The 17,111-nt window shown below is 42.2% G+C and overlaps 1 protein-coding gene across 2 annotated transcripts in view; it reads left to right on the top strand.

The window, feature by feature from the left end:
• The first annotated feature begins 1,363 nt into the window (after nucleotides 1-1,363).
• The window catches only part of NAA16 (N-alpha-acetyltransferase 16, NatA auxiliary subunit), an 88,269-nt gene continuing 72,521 nt past the window's right edge, over nucleotides 1,364-17,111 (top strand). For both annotated transcript variants that reach the window (XM_081083776.1, XM_081083777.1), the window contains exons 1-5: nucleotides 1,364-1,664; nucleotides 8,693-8,777; nucleotides 10,368-10,472; nucleotides 12,221-12,378; nucleotides 15,675-15,809. In XM_081083776.1, the coding sequence (XP_080939902.1) occupies nucleotides 1,611-1,664; nucleotides 8,693-8,777; nucleotides 10,368-10,472; nucleotides 12,221-12,378; nucleotides 15,675-15,809 (537 nt within the window). In that variant the 5' untranslated portion in view covers nucleotides 1,364-1,610. The remainder of the gene's footprint in view (nucleotides 1,665-8,692; nucleotides 8,778-10,367; nucleotides 10,473-12,220; nucleotides 12,379-15,674; nucleotides 15,810-17,111) is intronic.

Raw genomic sequence — 17,111 nt, forward strand, 5'->3', positions numbered from 1 at the left:
CTGCTCAGCTGTCTAGATTACGACTAGTTCAGGTGCAAATCAGCCAGTTTTCCATGAAGCCCTCATTCCTCACTTCCTTCTTTAACATCTTGGGGAACCTAGTTTCTGACCAGAAAACAGGCCCTCTGGACCTCCCCCTTTTAAATAACAGCCCCCTCCCTATTTGAAAAGATTCCCATGGTACTTTCTCCCATCTCAAACACAGGCTAGAGGGGGAAAAATATCAAATAAGCTGCAACCCATCTCAGATTATATAGCCCATTAAATGCCATTATGCATCAATTACCCTGTAGTCTTACAAACATGCACAAATTAATATCTAGAACATGTATAAATAAGTTTATGTACCTAATGTCTACATAGTCCTTAATAGTAAACCTATGTTGTATGTATGGCTATTCTTTTTTTTTTTAAGTTATCTCACCATTATCTGATTTTTTAAAAAAGTTATATTTGTATTGATTTCAGAGAGGAAGGGAGAGGGAGAGAGAGATTGAAACATCAATGATGAGAGAGAATCACTGATTGGCCCAGCAACCCAGGCATTTGCCCTTGACCAGAATTGGACCTAGGACCCTTCAGTCTGCAGGCTGATGCTCTATCCACTGGGCCACACCAGCTAGGGCTGTATGGCTATTATCAACGATGGATATCTGTATCTTTCGAGGCTCACATATGTTCTATCACTATTCTATTTTCTTCTGCTTTGTTTTTGTTTTGGGATATACTCCCTTTCATGTAGAGCAGATAGTGTTCCAGAGTTGGAAGATCCTGGGTTTGAGTTTTGTTGCTCTCATTATACCTTGTATAAAGGGGAACCATCTGAGGAGAAAGAGTAGGTAGACTTGGAGGATCAGTGGCCCCATAAAACCACCTTAATGCTCACTGACAATGTTAGGTGTTCTAAACTGCTGGGAAGGCTTTTTTTGGGGGGGGTGGGGGTTACTTTTTTTCTGAGACATCTCAAAGGGCTTTCACATCAGCTCACGTCAATGCCTGCTTCATGCCCTCACTACGTTGTGAATACGTCATTGGTCTGCACAAGTTCATCCATCTATTTTGGGTTCGAGCCCCGTTTTACTAGTAAATTCCTGAGCGGAGAGAAATCCCAAAAGTCTGACTCTGATATAACCGACATTATCTTGGGCCACGAGACTAAACAATCATAGCACCATACGAACGACTTACGAGGAGCTACGGTGCAGGAGCCGCACCCCTCCTCCTCCACCCCCCCACCCCCCCACCCCCGCACCCCCGTCCCCGCCAAGTGACCCCGGACAACTCCCCATCCCCAGCACCGTCCTCCCCGCCTCCCGGCTCCCCGCAGCCCCGCGCCCCGCGCATGCGCACACCGCCCGCGGGAGGGGGCGGGCCCGGCTGCCATCTTACCGCGCGGGAGACGCGCCGCTCGCCCCTCACCTGGGCCGGTGCTGGCGGCGTTTTCCTTCTCCGTTGCCAGCCCTGGCGCAAGAGCCCCGCCGAGGCCGCCCAGCCCCCACTCCAGGCCGATGAACTGACCCGTCCTCCGCACCGACTCTCGGCAGCGGCTCGTCCCCGGGTCCACCCTGCGGAGCGGAGCGCCCAGCCGCCCAGCCTCCCCGCCGGCCGCGATGCCGAGCGTGCAGCTGCCCCCGAAGGAGAGCAACCTCTTCAAACGCATCCTGGTGAGTGGCGGGAGGCCGCGCCTTCGCGCCCTGGGCAGCCCCGATCCGGCGGCGGCGCCGGCGAGGCCGCCTGGGTCCGCGCCCGGGTCTTTGTTTACCTCGGAGGCTTCGCGGGTCCGCCCGGCCGCTGCGTCCCGGGCCGCGGACGCCGGGCCTCCTGCGGCGCCCTCCCTTGGCACCGACTCCCCGGGCCTCGGCGCCGCGGACGGGGACTCCCGTCGCCCACGGGTCAGGGCCGCGTCGGCAGGTAGCGGCGCCCATGCCCACCTCGGCGGAGCCTCGAGGGCGGACTCGCGCGCGACCTGTTCCTTCTGTCCGCCCGGTTGGTATCTTTGGCCAGCCTCCCCCCGGAGGTGTTCCTCCCCTGCGTTGTGCTGGTTAACGCCGGTGCCCACGGAAGCCGGGGCGATCCTGTGGCGGGCGGGCCCCGGGGGTGGACGGCGCCGGGAAGATCGGGGGGCGCCGCAGGCCAGGCTGTCCGCGGGGGGGAGACCGTGCCCGTGTTCGAGGTACTCAGCGCCGCTGGGAAGTGAAAGGTGGGCACGGGCTGCATTTCTAAAGTATAAAACCGGACATGGCTCTGCTGTTAACTTGCACCGGCTCGACTTCGAGAAAGTGTTCCGGGCTTCGTGCGCTGGCTGGTTTTGCACTGGAGGGGGTCATATGCTTGGCTTGTGAGCAGAAACCTGAATCATGCCGCGGGCCGACGAGAAGGGAGTTCCCCGCAGGTGGTGTGCCGCGGCCCGCTGCCTCCACGGCGTCCGGGGTCCCGATCCTCCATCGCCGAGAGGCGGCGAGCGGCGAGCGTGCCTGTGCTTTTCTCATGTACGCTGGGGACCGTGGATTTTAAACTAAGATTGTAAATAGGTAGCTGTTTTTGTTTTTTCCTAGTTTGTCTTTTCACCTACCTGAACATGAGCGTTTAGATTTTAACAGTGAATTTATTACTTAGAGCTTGTGTTATGTGACTATTAGCTATCGCTTACCTTTGCTATAAATACAAAATTCAGAATGTTTTCAGTATTACCAATGGCAGGTATCCAATTCATAGTAGCTGTTCTGTCCCAGCTAATAGAAACTTCACATTTAATCCTTACTTTCGCTTTTCTCATAGACGTGTATTTTTCACAGTATGGAACTGGAGAAGTGAACTTTTTTTGCCCCTTTCAGGTGGATTTTTTTTTTTTTTTTTTTTTTGTCTAGGGAATCTGAAATATATTAATGAAAAATCATCTATGACTTTTTAGTAAGATTTCAGGACATTTGGCATTATACCTAAAAGATGACAGAACACTTACTTTCTCTATATATGGGTACTTGTAGTTCTAATCCTGTTATCAGTAGAATAATGAAAAACAACTCCGTGATTCATTATACTTTATTTACAAAAAGGTTAAAGCTGCTGCTGAGTTAATTTTATCCCCAAATAAATTGGAAAATGCTAAACATTTTCTTATCTGGGTATGTAATGTTTACTTTTTAAGCTTATATGAATTTAGGAGGGTGCAGCAAAGGTGAATGATTTAATTATCTCACATTTGCAATAAATGTGGGTAAAATTTTGCTGCAACAAATTCCATGGCAAATTGAAGTCTCTATAATAAAATTATTTTTAAGTTTGGTTGGTGGACCAAAGTGTTTTGTCACCAATAGTAAATTTGTATTGATTATCAGTGTACATAAACACACCCATATCACATGGTCTATGTGACTTATGCCTGTCTATTTTATTCCTCCCCAAACTGGCTCTTAACATTACATTTTGTTGAATTTTTGAGCTCTACTTCATGCCCTCTTTTACGGATGAGACAGTCAAACCCAGGAATGGTAAATGACTAAATGTCTAAGGCAGTGGTTCTCAACCTTCCTAATGCCGCCACCCTTTAATACAGTTCCTCATGTTGTGGTGACCCCCAATTTCATTGTTACAAATTGAACATAATTAAAGCATAGTGATTAATCACAAAAACAATATGTAATTATATATGTGTTTTCGGATGGTCTTAGGTGACCCCTGTGAAAGGGTCGTTCGACCCCCAAAGGGGTCGCGACCCACAGGTTGAGAACCGCTGGTCTAAGGTTTTCTGGTTAGTATCAAAGTCAAAACAAGAATCTATCTTTTCTACTAAATATATATTCCTTACTGAACTTAAGACGTTTCTTTGTTTTTAATATATGTTTTATTGATTTTTTTACAGACAGGAAGGGAGAGGGAGAGTTAGAAACATCGATCAGCTGCCTCCTGCACACCCACTACTGGAGATGTGCCCACAACCAAGGTACATGCCCTTACCGGAAAGGAACCTGGGACCCTTGAATCCGCAGGCCGACCCTCTATCCACTGAGCCAAACTGGTTAGAGCTAAGACTTTTCTTTAACTTGAGTACTTGGGTATTGGAGATAGACTACCTTGGTTTGAATTGTGGCTCTGACTAGCTGTGAAAACTCACGTTACTGTGTGCCTCAGTGCCCAGCTGATATGCCTCTGGGCATCGAGCATCATCCAGTGGACCAAGAGATCCTGAGTTTGATTCAGCGTCAGGGCGCATGCCCCAGTATGGGCTTGATCCCCAGTAGGGGGCATGCAAGAGGCAGCGGATCAATAATTCTCTCTTTCATTGATGTTTCTAACTCTCTCTTCCTCTCCCTTCCTCTCTCTGAAATCAATAAAATAGGTAAATAAATAAAATGGAGATAACATGCATCTCAGAGGCTTTCCTGGCATTTCAATAAAGATTAAATGAGAGTGCCTGCCACATAGTAAATGTTTCAGTAACTATTATTATTACTGTTATATTTATTACTTTAGCGATCACTTGGTCAGTCAGAAACCTCCCCACATATTTTCCTCTTCCCCAGTAGTTTCTTCTGTTCCTTTTTTTCTTCTTGTCATATGTCAGGTGAACTCCTATAGTCAAACTCAGATTATTTTTTATTTTTTTTTAAATAAAGTATTTCTACCATTGTTCTTTAAAATTTTTATTTTATCTATTTTATATTTTTATTGACTTTACAGAGAGGAAGAGAGAGGTAGAAACATTGATGAGAGAGAAACATTGATCAGCTGCATACCCCCTCCTGGGGATTGAGCCTGAAACCAAGGTACATGCCCTTGACTGGAATCAAACCCAGGACCCTTCAGTCCAGGGGCCGATGCTCAATCCACAGAGCTATAGTGGTTAGGGCAGATTATTATTATTATTGTTTTTTTACTTTAAAATATTTTTGGAATAGGTAATATATTCCCATGGTTCAAAATTCAGGTTTCTGTCCTATCCTTGTCTCCCAACCATTAAGTTTCCTTCCCCAGAGGCAATCAGGAAACCTCAATATAAACATTTTTTTTTTCTGTAAACACTTTTCTAATTCTTGCCTGCACATCCTACTCCTGCAGCAAGGATTAATCACTTCCTCCTCCTTTGCTGGTACCCTGTTTGTTTGTTTGTTTGTTTGTTTTAACTTAGTAGGCTGTATTCATTGAGCAGTGCTTATTTGTCTAGAACCAGAGGATGCAAGAGTGTTTAAAATAGGCAAGAGCTGCCCTGGTTGGTGTTGTTCAGTGGTTAGAGTGTTGGCCCTCACATGGAAGGGTTGTGGGTTTGATTCCCAGTCAAGCCCACTTACTTGGGTTGTGGGTTTGATCCCCAGTCAGGGTGCATGCGGGAGGCAATCAACAATCAATGTTTGTCTTTCTCTCTCTCTTCTCCCTCCCCCACTTTCTCAAATCAATAAAAACATGTTTTAAAATAAGCAAGATTCCTGTTCTCAAGGAGCTTATAGTATGGTGGGGGAAGATACTAAAAGAGTAATCACATAAATAGGAATGTCGGGAAATGATAATGCTGTGTAGAAAATAGAGTAATATATAGAGAAAATGTTTGTGTCGGGCTGGGTGGGGGCGAGTAAGAAAGCTGTCAGTATTAAATAGAGTGGTCAGGTAGGTGATGTGTGACACTCAAACCATAAGGAATTAGCCACAGGAAGACCTGAGGAAGAACATTTCAGATGGAAGAAACACAAGTGCAGAGGCCCTACCATGGGGATAAGTACTAGAAAGAACACTATAATAATAAAAGCATAATATGCTAATTAGATCAGACGTCCTTCTGGACGAAGCTGGGGCTGCGAGGGAAGCCCAGGTCCCGGGTGCCAGAGGGAAGCCAGTGCTGGCAGCTGGGGAAAGGAAGGCCTACTCTTGCATGAATTTCATGCATCGGGCCTCTAGTAACAACATAAGTGAGAATGTGAGTGAAAGGAGATGAGTTGTTCTCATGATCAGTGGCTGTGGAGGACAGTCACGGATTACTTAGCCTGGTTGGTGGCATCCTATATAATAAAAGCTAAGTGTCCGACCGTTCGCCGTTCAACCAGTCCCTATGATGAGCACTGACCACCATGGGGCAGACGCTCCGACTGGTAGGTTAGCTTGCTGCTGGGGTCCAGCTGATCAGGACTGGGTTAGTTGGACCGGACACGCCCTGGAGCCCTCCCGCACTCCTCCCCGGCCCCGATCGTGCACCAGTGGGGTCCCTCGGCCTGGCCTGTCCCCTCTCACAATCTGGGAACCCTCGGGGAATGTCAGAGAACCAGTTTTGCATGGGTGGATGAGTCCGTGCACCAGGCTTCCAGTTTGTCTACACCAGGGGTGGGCAAACTTTTTGACTCGAGGGCCACAATGGGTTCTTAAACTGGACTGGAGGGCCGGAACAAAAGCATGGATGGAGTGTTTGTGTGAACTAATATAAATTCAAAGTAAACATCATTACATAAAAGGGTACGGTCTTTTATTTCAGTAGTTTTATTCATTTCAAACGGGCCGGATCCGGCCCGGAGGCCATAGTTTGCCCACGGCTGGTCTACACTAATAAAAGAGAAAGATGCAAATTGACTGTACCTTCACGATGCCCACCAGCCAGTCAGGAGTGAGTATGCAAATTAACCTCATCACCTCCGTGGAGACTGACAGCAGGGAGGAGGCAGCTCCCAGCTCGGCTTGGCCTGCTTGGCCGTCGCCAAGGCAACCTGGGAGCAGGCAAATGTGGCCCGCAGGCAGCTCCCAGCACGGCCTGCGGCAACCTGGGAGCAGGCAAGCCCCATTGGTAGGCAGCTCCCAGCACGGCCTGCTAGGCTGTTGCCAGGGCCACCGGGGAGCAGGCAAGCCTGGCCTATAGGCAGCTCCCAGCACGGTTTGCTTGGCCATTGCCTTGGCGACTGGGGAGCAGGCAAGTGCTGCCCGCAGGTAGCTCCCAGCATGGCCTGCGGCGACCTGGGAGCAGGGAAGCAGCCCACAAGGCAGCTCCCAGCACGGCCTGCTTGGCTGTTGTCAGGGCGACTGGGGAGCAGGCAAGCCCGGCCCGTAGGCAGCACCCAGCATGGCCTGCTTGGCATTCGCTGCGGTGTGGAGCAGGCAGGTCCTGCAGAGAGCAGAGAACCACAGGGAGCGGGCCTAAGCCGTCAGTAGGACATCCTCTGAGGGCTCCCGGATTGGAGAGGGTGCAGGTCAGGCTGAGGAACACGCACGCACGCACGCACGCACCCCCGCCCGGTGCACAGATTTCATGCACCAGGCCTCTAGTATATATATGAAAGCCTAATATGCAAAAGTGTCCCCTTGGGAGTTCGACCGACTAGGAATTCAATCGCTCAATATGACGTGTGCTGACCACCAGGGGCCGGCGCAGAACAAAGGAAGGCCCTGGGCGGCGGCTGGCAGCTGGAGGAAGGAAGGCCCCGGCTGGCAGCTGGCAGCCACTAGGGACAGTACCTGTGCACGCATTTTGTGCACTGGGCCTCTAGTTTAGGAATAAAGAGGTTGCTTACACTTACATTAGACTAGTAATGGAAAGACCATGATCTTTGGAGTCACACCAGAGTTTGCAACTAAGCTGAATCACTTTTAAACACAGTTTATGAACATTTTCCAGATCTGTAAGGTGGAGGTAATGACACCTACCTTAAGGAATTAATATGAGTTATAGCAAGTTCTGTAGACACACAAAATAGGGTTGCTCAAAAAATAGCAGTATTTTGTGTGTGTATTTCTTGGTTCCATTCTTTTTTTTTTTTTAAATATATTTTTATTGATTTCAGAGAGGAAGGAAGAGGGAGAGCAAGATAGAAACCACAATGATGAGAAAGAATCATTGATCAGTTGCCCCACACTGGGGATGGAGCCCAAAACCTGGGCATGTACCCTGCCTGGGAATTGAACTGTGACCTCCTGGTTCATGGGTCAAGGCTCCACCACTGAGCCACAATGGCTGGGCTTTTGGTTCCATTCTTGAAGTACCAAAGGCTTTTAATGCAGTTTCTAGTATTTTTCTGTCGTTATCACATATATTTTTGCTTTTGGGTTTTGAATTTTAAAAAGCTGTAGCAGTATTGATTGACGACTAAATTCCCTGTTTATTAAGTGTATTTTTTTCTGTATCTTCTGTAAAAGTGAAAATGCTCAGACACTAGAACAGTTTGGTAACAGAAACACACTTCATGTTATCCTATATAAGAAAGACAAAATATGCAAATTGACCATCACTCCAACACACAAGATGGCCACCCCCATGTGGACACAAGATGGCCCGCAGGGGAGGGCAGTTGTGGGCGATGAGGCCTGCAGGGCAGGGCAGTTGGGGGCAACCAGTTCTGCAAGGGGGTGCAGTTGGGAGTGACCAGGCCTTCAGGGGAGGGCAGTTGGGGGGGTCCGGGCTGGCAGGGGAGCAGTTAGGCATCGATCAGACTGGCAGGGGAGTGGTTAGGGGGTGATCAGGCAGGCAGGCAGGTGAGTGGTTAGGAGCCAGCAGTCCCAGATTGGAGAGGGTGCAGGCTGGGCTGAGGGACAAACCCCCCCCCCCCCACACACACACACCCCGCACAAATTTCGTGTACTGGGCCTCTAGTAAGTGATATAAATTGACATAAAATCATTCCGTCACATATGTTTTAAACCTCACTTTGGATCTTGAATTATGTAAAAGTTGTTTTGTGTATATTCATTTTATAAAATAATTTTTGTTTATATTTCTTTACAGAAATGTTATGAACAGAAGCAATATAAAAATGGACTCAAGTTTTGCAAGATGATTCTTTCGAATCCAAAATTTGCTGAACATGGAGGTATTGTCTTACCTGTGAGAGATTGCTTTGGGGAAATCTAATTCTAAAATCAGATAGATAGGATTCCTAACAGTGAAAGAAGAATACTTCCCAGATTCCATGGCCTAGTAGCTCTCTAGTGTATAAATATTTAACATTTTTAGTTATATTTCATGTCAGTCTTATTCTAGGTTACTTTACTTCTATCATGTTTAAGTCCATATACACATATACATATACATAGAGAGTCTTTACTATTAGATGAGAGGTTGTTGGTTGATTAATTGGGAAACAGTTGGGAATATATGCCAATATTTTTATAGACGTGATTTCATCTATTTGACTAGAACTTAAGTTTATTCTTTGATTTTCTCTGTGTAAAATTAGGATAATATTTGCAATACCTAAGTAGTATAAAGATACAGTCAAATGCATTTTATTCTTTGGTAGATGCCTTTTATATGTCTGCTGGCCTTTATATATAAATATGACATTTATCATTAGATTGTTTATCTTGAGTTGTTTTTCTAGCACTGGTATTAATAAGTTTGCATTTGCTTGTCTCATCGTTTTTCACTGGTCACTAGTATTTTGTTAAAAGGATAGATGAGGTTAGAATTAGATACACAAATTAAGGTCGTATAGCAAAGCAAAGTTAACTGAGTTCACTGAATATTAGACTTCGGTATTTCTTGAAATTGTCTTATTGGGAAAATAGGCTGACCTGGCTCAGCTTTCTAATGTTGAAAACATTCTTTGAAGGAAATGGAAAGAAGTCTTCATTTCATAGAATTTTAGAAATTTAAACTTGTTTTCAAACTTTTTCACTATGGAACCCTTATCTATTAGTAAGTGGAAGCTTGTAGGGAAGTTCTTTATGTATAAAAGAAAAAAATTGTTTGGTTATAGGAGCTTGGACTCACCATGTTCTGAAAACAAGAATCCACAGACATTAATTTGAAAACAATTGTTCTTATCTAATTCCCTTGTGGATTATTTTTTTGGGGGGGTTATTCAGAGAGTTATTTCAATCTAAAGCATCTTTCATTAATTACTTTAAACATATTTTTGGGTTGCCACTCCTGTCATCCAGTGTTGTATCCTTGAAAGGTAAAAGGGTATTAATTAGCCGAATTAGGATTAGTTAGAATAAACTTGCCAAAAATGCAGTCTATTCCAGTATTGAGTAAGGTGATTTTTTTTCTCTTTGTTAAGGTAGATTGTTTTGTGGGGTGTAAGTCAGATTTGAGATTTGATTCTTGATTCGAATTGATCTCAGGTGAAGGGTGGACTGCTGTATAGATTTAGCTCAACAGGAGTCAGGTGCCTGCTGTGTTACCTTTTCTCAGCAGAATCATCTCAACCCCCTTTAAAGAGTCTTCTAAAGAGCAGAAAGCATTTTAGCAACTCAGCCCCCACCTAAGGAATTTCAGAAAAGGACCTGGGCTAAACTTTAAGCAAATATTTAAAATGCAGCTTTTGGAGAGAAGTTCTTCTAACTATGGGATTAAAAAGATGAATAATATAAGCATGGCAGGTGTCAAATGTTAAAATAACCCTAAGATAATTTGAATCTTTCATGTGTAAATTGAGGTTAAAAATATTTTTCAGAGACTTTGGCTATGAAAGGCTTAACATTGAACTGTTTAGGAAAAAAAGAAGAAGCATATGAATTTGTTCGTAAAGGACTTCGTAATGATGTCAAGAGTCATGTCTGTATCCTTTTGCAGTGGTTGAGTAGTTTAATTTCATGTATATATTTTCAATTTATTAGTGTTTTTTCCTAATTCAAAAATTCAATCCTATGTAGAAGAGAATTTAATGAACTCTGTGTACTAATTACTCAGGTTCAATAATTATCAACATTTTGTAGTATTAGTTTATCTGTCCCCTATGCCTCATTTATTGGAGTATTTGAAAGAGAATCTCTATACAGTAGGTATGTATTTCAGTTGTGCTTATTGTGAGAGAAGAGTGCTAATAATTATATGTGACTTGAACCTCATTGTTTTTTCTATACATCCATAAACTAGTGATATTTCACATCACTCTAGATAACTTATAAACCTGTATAGTGTAGTAAACCTGTATAGTAAAATTTATGTTCTTTAAACTTTTGTTAAGAAACTTTACAAGAAAAATTCAGATGAAATTTGTTTTAAAACATTTTATTTAGTATTAAGTGTGATATTATATTGGTTCTTCAGCTTGTTTCATTTGCATAGGGACATAGCTATTTTCACTGATACTCATAATTGTATTTTTCTGTGTCTAGTATCCAGCTTGTAAAAGAACAAAAGTACTTTTTAAGGTTGGATCATTGAAATTGATATTCATTTCTGTTTTGCTTATTTATATATTTATTAATAACCTTTTCACATATTGTCCTGTTTCTTATGTTTTTACATTTAATTCATCTATGGGCCAGTATTGAACATCAATAGTCTTAGTTGTGTTTTCACATTTTTAGCTTAGGGTTCTCAAAATACTAAATACTTATTTCTTTCTCTTTTTTTTAATATATTTTATTGATTTTTTACAGAGAAGAAGGGAGAGGGATAGAGAGTTAGAAACATCAATGAGCGAGAAACATCGATCAGCTGCCTCCTGCACACCCCCTACTGGGGGTGTGCCCACAACCAAGGTACATGCCCTTGACCGGAATTAAACCCGGAACCCTTGAGTCCACAGGCTGACGCTCTATCCACGGAGCCAAACTGGTTAGGGCAGCCGTGGGCAAACTACAGCCCACGGGCCGGATCCGTGGGCAAACTACGGCCCACCGGCTGGATCCGGCCCGTTTGAAATGAATAAAACTATTGAAAAAAAAGACCGTACCCTTTTATGTAATGATGTTTACTTTGAATTTATATTAGTTCACACAAACACTCCATCCATGCTTTTGTTCCGGCCCTCCGGTCCAGTTTAAGAACCCATTGTGGCCCTCCAGTCAAAAAGTTTGCCCAGCCCTGGGCTAGGGCAATACTTATTTCTTTATCTCAGTGCTTACTCTCGAGCAGAGAGAGAGGGCATATAAGTATGGTAGTGGTTTTGGCTCCAAGATATGCTAAGAATTTAATTTACAATAAATAAAAATTTAATTTTGTGGTTTTTAATATCATTGGTGAATTAAATGATGGTTACATGTTGTTTTAGAATTGATTGAATATAGACTCGTTTTAAAAGATAATTTTTGTATTCTAGTATATTCTGTTTCAATACTAGTACATAGTAAGTGAATGTGCCCAGCACCTAGCTTCAATAATTTAACAGTTGTCAGTCAAGGCTGATCTCATGTTATCTTTTACCATTTGCTCACTGTGCCCTTCCCTCTGACCCCAGGTCATTCTGAGGTAAATCTCAGACAAAAATGCCATTTCGTTAAAGTAAGCTTTATATTAGATAGGTATGTAGCATAGTATTTTCTAGTACCTGTGAATGTCTGTATTTCCTTAACTTAATAGGTTGGCATGTATATGGACTCTTGCAGCGTTCTGATAAGAAATATGATGAAGCTATTAAGTGTTACCGAAATGCCCTGAAATTAGATAAAGATAATCTGCAAATTTTGAGGGATCTCTCTCTGTTGCAGATCCAAATGAGAGACCTTGAAGGTTACCGAGTAAGTACTCTAATCTTAAGTGTACACATTTTAACAGATAGATATAATTTAAAACATGTGAATTCAGAATGAAGTGAGTGTAAGCCAAGATCATGTAGATTTGGTTGTTCATTATAGTCTAGAAGTGGAAAGTCACTTGCGACCTTCCCCCAATAATAGTTGTAGAACTGCATTATCAACAAGGGATAACTTTATTTAATGCTTTTTTAAAAAAAACTGTACTATCTCCTGTGTACAAATGCTGTACTATATTCTTTGTTGGTTTGACATTTACAAATTTGGTAAAAAGAATGCTTATAATTGAAATCTAAATGTAGAGATTAGTTAGCTTTCTTTATTATGGGTTAGTAAATATAAAGTAATGTGAGGATTGCCATTCATCAGTCTTTCTGTAGTCCATACTGGCATCTTCAGCTCTGCTGAACATCTCCATGTGTATCCTAAACTCATTATGTCCAAAACGTAATTCTCTTATTTTCTTTTGTGAAGGAGGCCACCAACTCTTAACACTTTTTAAATAAATTGTCTTTCATTTACTTTTTACTTTTGCCCTTCTGCCATAAGTCATTATACCCTATGCCTAGATTTTTTACAGATGTTTAAAGAGTTCTGCTGAGATTAATATAATTCTCCAAGATTGTGTGGTTTTTCTTCAGCAGTACTTAACAGCCTGGGTGTGGTGAGAGTTAACATTAGTTATATTCATGAGGCAAAGAAATTAAGAATATTGGCAACAGAGTGGTTCCTAAGAGGGATAGTGAAATAAATGAAAGTAAAAGAGCTGGTGGTTAGAAGTGAAGGATGCAAGGAAATAGAGTTACTAATGGTGTCCTCTTAAGAACAAGGGTAGGAATGTCACTGAGTGAAAATGTTGGCAGCATAGGCGCTGTGGCCTGAGAATGAGATAATTTGTTTTTGTGATTTCTGGGTGGCAAATAGGACAGTGATTTTCAACCTTTTTCATCTCATGGCACTTTTAAACTAATTACTAAAATTTGGTGGCACACCAAAAATATATATTTTTGCTAATCTGATCATAAAAAGATATAATTTTGATTGGTTTACAAAAATAACAATAATAGTAATTATGCTTTTTACTCCAAAGTGATTGAAAAAAAAATCAGGTGCCTATACTTGTATATAAGGATTTCTGGTACCAAGAATTAACCAATTAGATGCAACCTTATGTGGCATGACCAATAAGATACAACTCTGTTATATGACCTATGTATTATGGTTCAAGACAGGGCATTCACACCAATGGGCTATTGTGTTGACTGTTGTCATTTTTCTATTTGACAATCTTAGTGATTTTCAACCTTTTTCATCTCATGGCACATATAAGCTAATTACTAAAGTTCTGTGGCACACCAAAAAATAGATTATATTTTTTGCCAATCTGACCAAAAAAAGAATTCATAATTTTTATTCATTCACACCAGATGGCTATTGTGTTGGCTGCTTTCATGTTTTTATTTGACAATCTAAGGGAAAAGAGGTCAGTGCATCTGACTCCTGACTAGATAGTCAGGTATTGCATGTTTTAAAAAATCTCGTGGCACACCAGTTGAAAATCCCTGGTCTAGGATGTGGTTGTAGGAGTGGGTCCCTGAAGAGGGGTAGAGGACATCATTAAAGATAAGGAAATTTTAGATGTAAGATAGGTTGTTGGATGGGTGTTCTACAGTGTTCCATTTGCCCAGGATAATGGTGAGATTTGGCAGAGAGAAGAAAACTGACCCAGACTTTAATAAAGGGGTGGAGTAACAGAAGCAATAATGAAAATAAGGAATGAGAGTGATAATAGCATACTATATAATAAAAGGCTAATATGCAAATTGACTGAATGGCAGAATGACTGGTTGCTATGACACTCACTCACCACCAGGGGAAGACACTTAATGCAGGAGCTGCCCTCTGGTGGCCCCTCAGCCAGAAGCTGGGCTCACGGCTGGCAAGTGCAGCGGTGGGCTGGAGCCTCTCCTGGCCACTGCTGCAGGCAGGTGGTAAGGAATGAGGGGTCCTGGACTGCTAGAGCCCCAGACTGTGAGAGGGATGTCTGCCTCTTGGCTTAGGCCCAACCCGCCCCAGGTGTCTCGGACTGCAAGAGAGGGCGCAGGCCAAGCTGAGGAATGCCCCCCCCCCACCCCCACCCCCCCAGTGCACGAATGTTGTTCACTGGGCCTCCAGTAATTTTATATGCCTAAAAGGAACCAGACACTTAACATGAAGGTAGAGGAGTGATACTAAGTTGTTTCATCAAAGATAATCTTTTTATAAAAGAAGATCTGATCTTGTTATTCCTTTTGGCATTCCTTTTTTTTAAAAAAAATATATATTTTATTGATTTTTTACAGAGAGGAAGGGAGAGAGACAGGGGTAGAGAGTTAGAAACATCGATCAGCTGCCTCCTGCACACCCCCTACTGGGGATGTTCCTGCAACCAAGGTACATGCCCTTGACTGGAATTGAACCTGGGACCCTTCAGTCCACAGGCCAACGCTCTATCCTCTGAGTCAAACCAGTTAGGGCCCTTTTGGCATTCCTTTGACCAGTTCTAACAACAGAGTAAGGGAAGCTAAACACTACATTTTCAAAATTTCATTGTAGCTAGTGTTTTTTGAGACCTGTTCCTCCAAGCAGATGCACTTTTGTAAAACATGGAGGCAGATATGAGCAGTGAAGAAGTGAGGTAAGGAGGTTGTATTTTCTGTTAATGATGGTATCTTGATTCTTCTGGGATAGCCATAGTGGAATTTCTGGTGTTTTCTTCCTAATGTAATAGATACTGACCTATCTTAGAGTGGCAGCAGTGGTGTTTCTGCTTGAAAAGATGTTTGAGAATTCCATCCTATCTCTGGAGCCTACTATAACAATGTAAATCCATTGTAATTTCATATAATAATTTTGTAAACAGCAAAATTTAGTTCAGTAAAAAACTATCTCAATCTCTCTTTTAAGATATGTAATTACCAGAAGAAATTATTATATAAAGGTAATTTTATAAGTCAGCCCAAAAGCATGAGCCTCAGGGCCGACTTTTCAGTGACAGTCTTACAATGAGCATTATATGAGGTATTTTACAAGTTAAATAATTTAGATAAGGCACACAGAAAGTATTTTATTGTGGAACATATATTTGTTAATTGAATACATTAAAAAAGAATTAAAGGTATTGAATTGTTTCCTGAAAACTGTGATGAACAGAAATACTTTACAGAAAGTTTAAAAAGCTAAAAAAAAAAAAAAAAAAAAAAATTATTTATTTATTTATTTATTTATTTATTTATTTAAAGGAGACAAGGTATCAGCTTCTCCAGTTGCGCCCAACACAGCGTGCTTCCTGGATTGGGTATGCTATTGCATACCATTTGCTGAAAGATTACGACATGGCACTAAAACTATTGGAAGAATTTAGACAAACACAGCAAGTAAGTTCATTTTAACATTTTTTCCTACTTTCATAAATAAAATAGTTAACTTCTATATTGTCCCAACCCCCAAATGTGAGTTAAAGTTTTGTGGCCTATGGAAAAATGGGAAAACTGAATTCATTGGTACAACCGCCATGGAAAACAGTATGGAGGATCCTCAAAAAATTAAAATTAGAATTGCCTTATGACCTAGCAATTCCACTTCTGGGAATGTAACGGAAGAAACCCGAAGCACTAATTCGAAAGGAATTATGTTCATTGCAGCATTATTTAAATAGCCAAGATTTGGAAGCAGCCGAGGTGCCCATCAGTAGATGAGTGGATGAAAAAGCTGTGATATATTTACACAGTGGAATACTACTCAGTTGTAAAAAAGAAGGAAATCTTAACCTTTTGCTACAGCATGGATGGACCTAGAGGATACAGTAAACCCTGATTTTGTATACCTTGATTTAACAGACTTTGGATTTATTGGACAAAATTTCCGGACCATATGTCAGACGTGAAAATTAACACCTGTTAAATTTAAAAAATTTATTTATTTAACTATTTATTTTGTTAATCCTCACCTTAGGGTATTTTTTTCCACTGATATTTAGAGAGAGTGGAAGGGGAGGGAAGAGAGAGAGAGAAGCATCGATGTGAGAGAGACACATCAGTTGGTTGCCTCCCGCATACACCCCCAACTGGGGCCAGGGATCAAGCCTGCACCTGAGTTTAAGCCTTTAACCTGGAATGGAACACAGGACCCTTTAATCCAAGGGCTGATGCTCTAACCACAGAGCAAAGCTGGCCAGGGCTTAAAATGCTTTTAACCAGGATTTACTTATAAGAAATTAACAGGTTATTGTTTTGTTATTAATTTGCTGTTATTTTTGAACAAATTTAGCAAATAGGCCATATGTTGGAAAAACACTGTAGTAATTTCGCCAAAATAAATAAATACTACATGTCTACAAGTATAGTCTACATAATTAAATCCAAGAGTCACCCCTCATAAACAATGTTCAGCAAATAATTAAGGTGTGATCACACAGCATTACTTGAGGTAATTGATTTGGTTGTCAAATGAGGAGACTTTCTGTAGCAGTTTTATTTTTTTGAACTCTTCTTTCCACATATATATATATTTTATTTCAGAGAGGAAGGGAGAGGGAGAGGTAGAAACATCAATGATGAGATAAAATCATTGATTGGCTGCCTCCTGCATGCCCCCTACCGGGGACAGAGACCACAATCTGGGTATGTGCCCTTAACCGGGATCGAACCCGGGACCCTTCAGTCTGCAGGCTGATGCTC

This window comes from Myotis nattereri (assembly GCF_964212035.1).
Source record: "Myotis nattereri genome assembly, chromosome: 2".
NCBI classification, from domain to species: domain Eukaryota; kingdom Metazoa; phylum Chordata; class Mammalia; order Chiroptera; family Vespertilionidae; genus Myotis; species Myotis nattereri.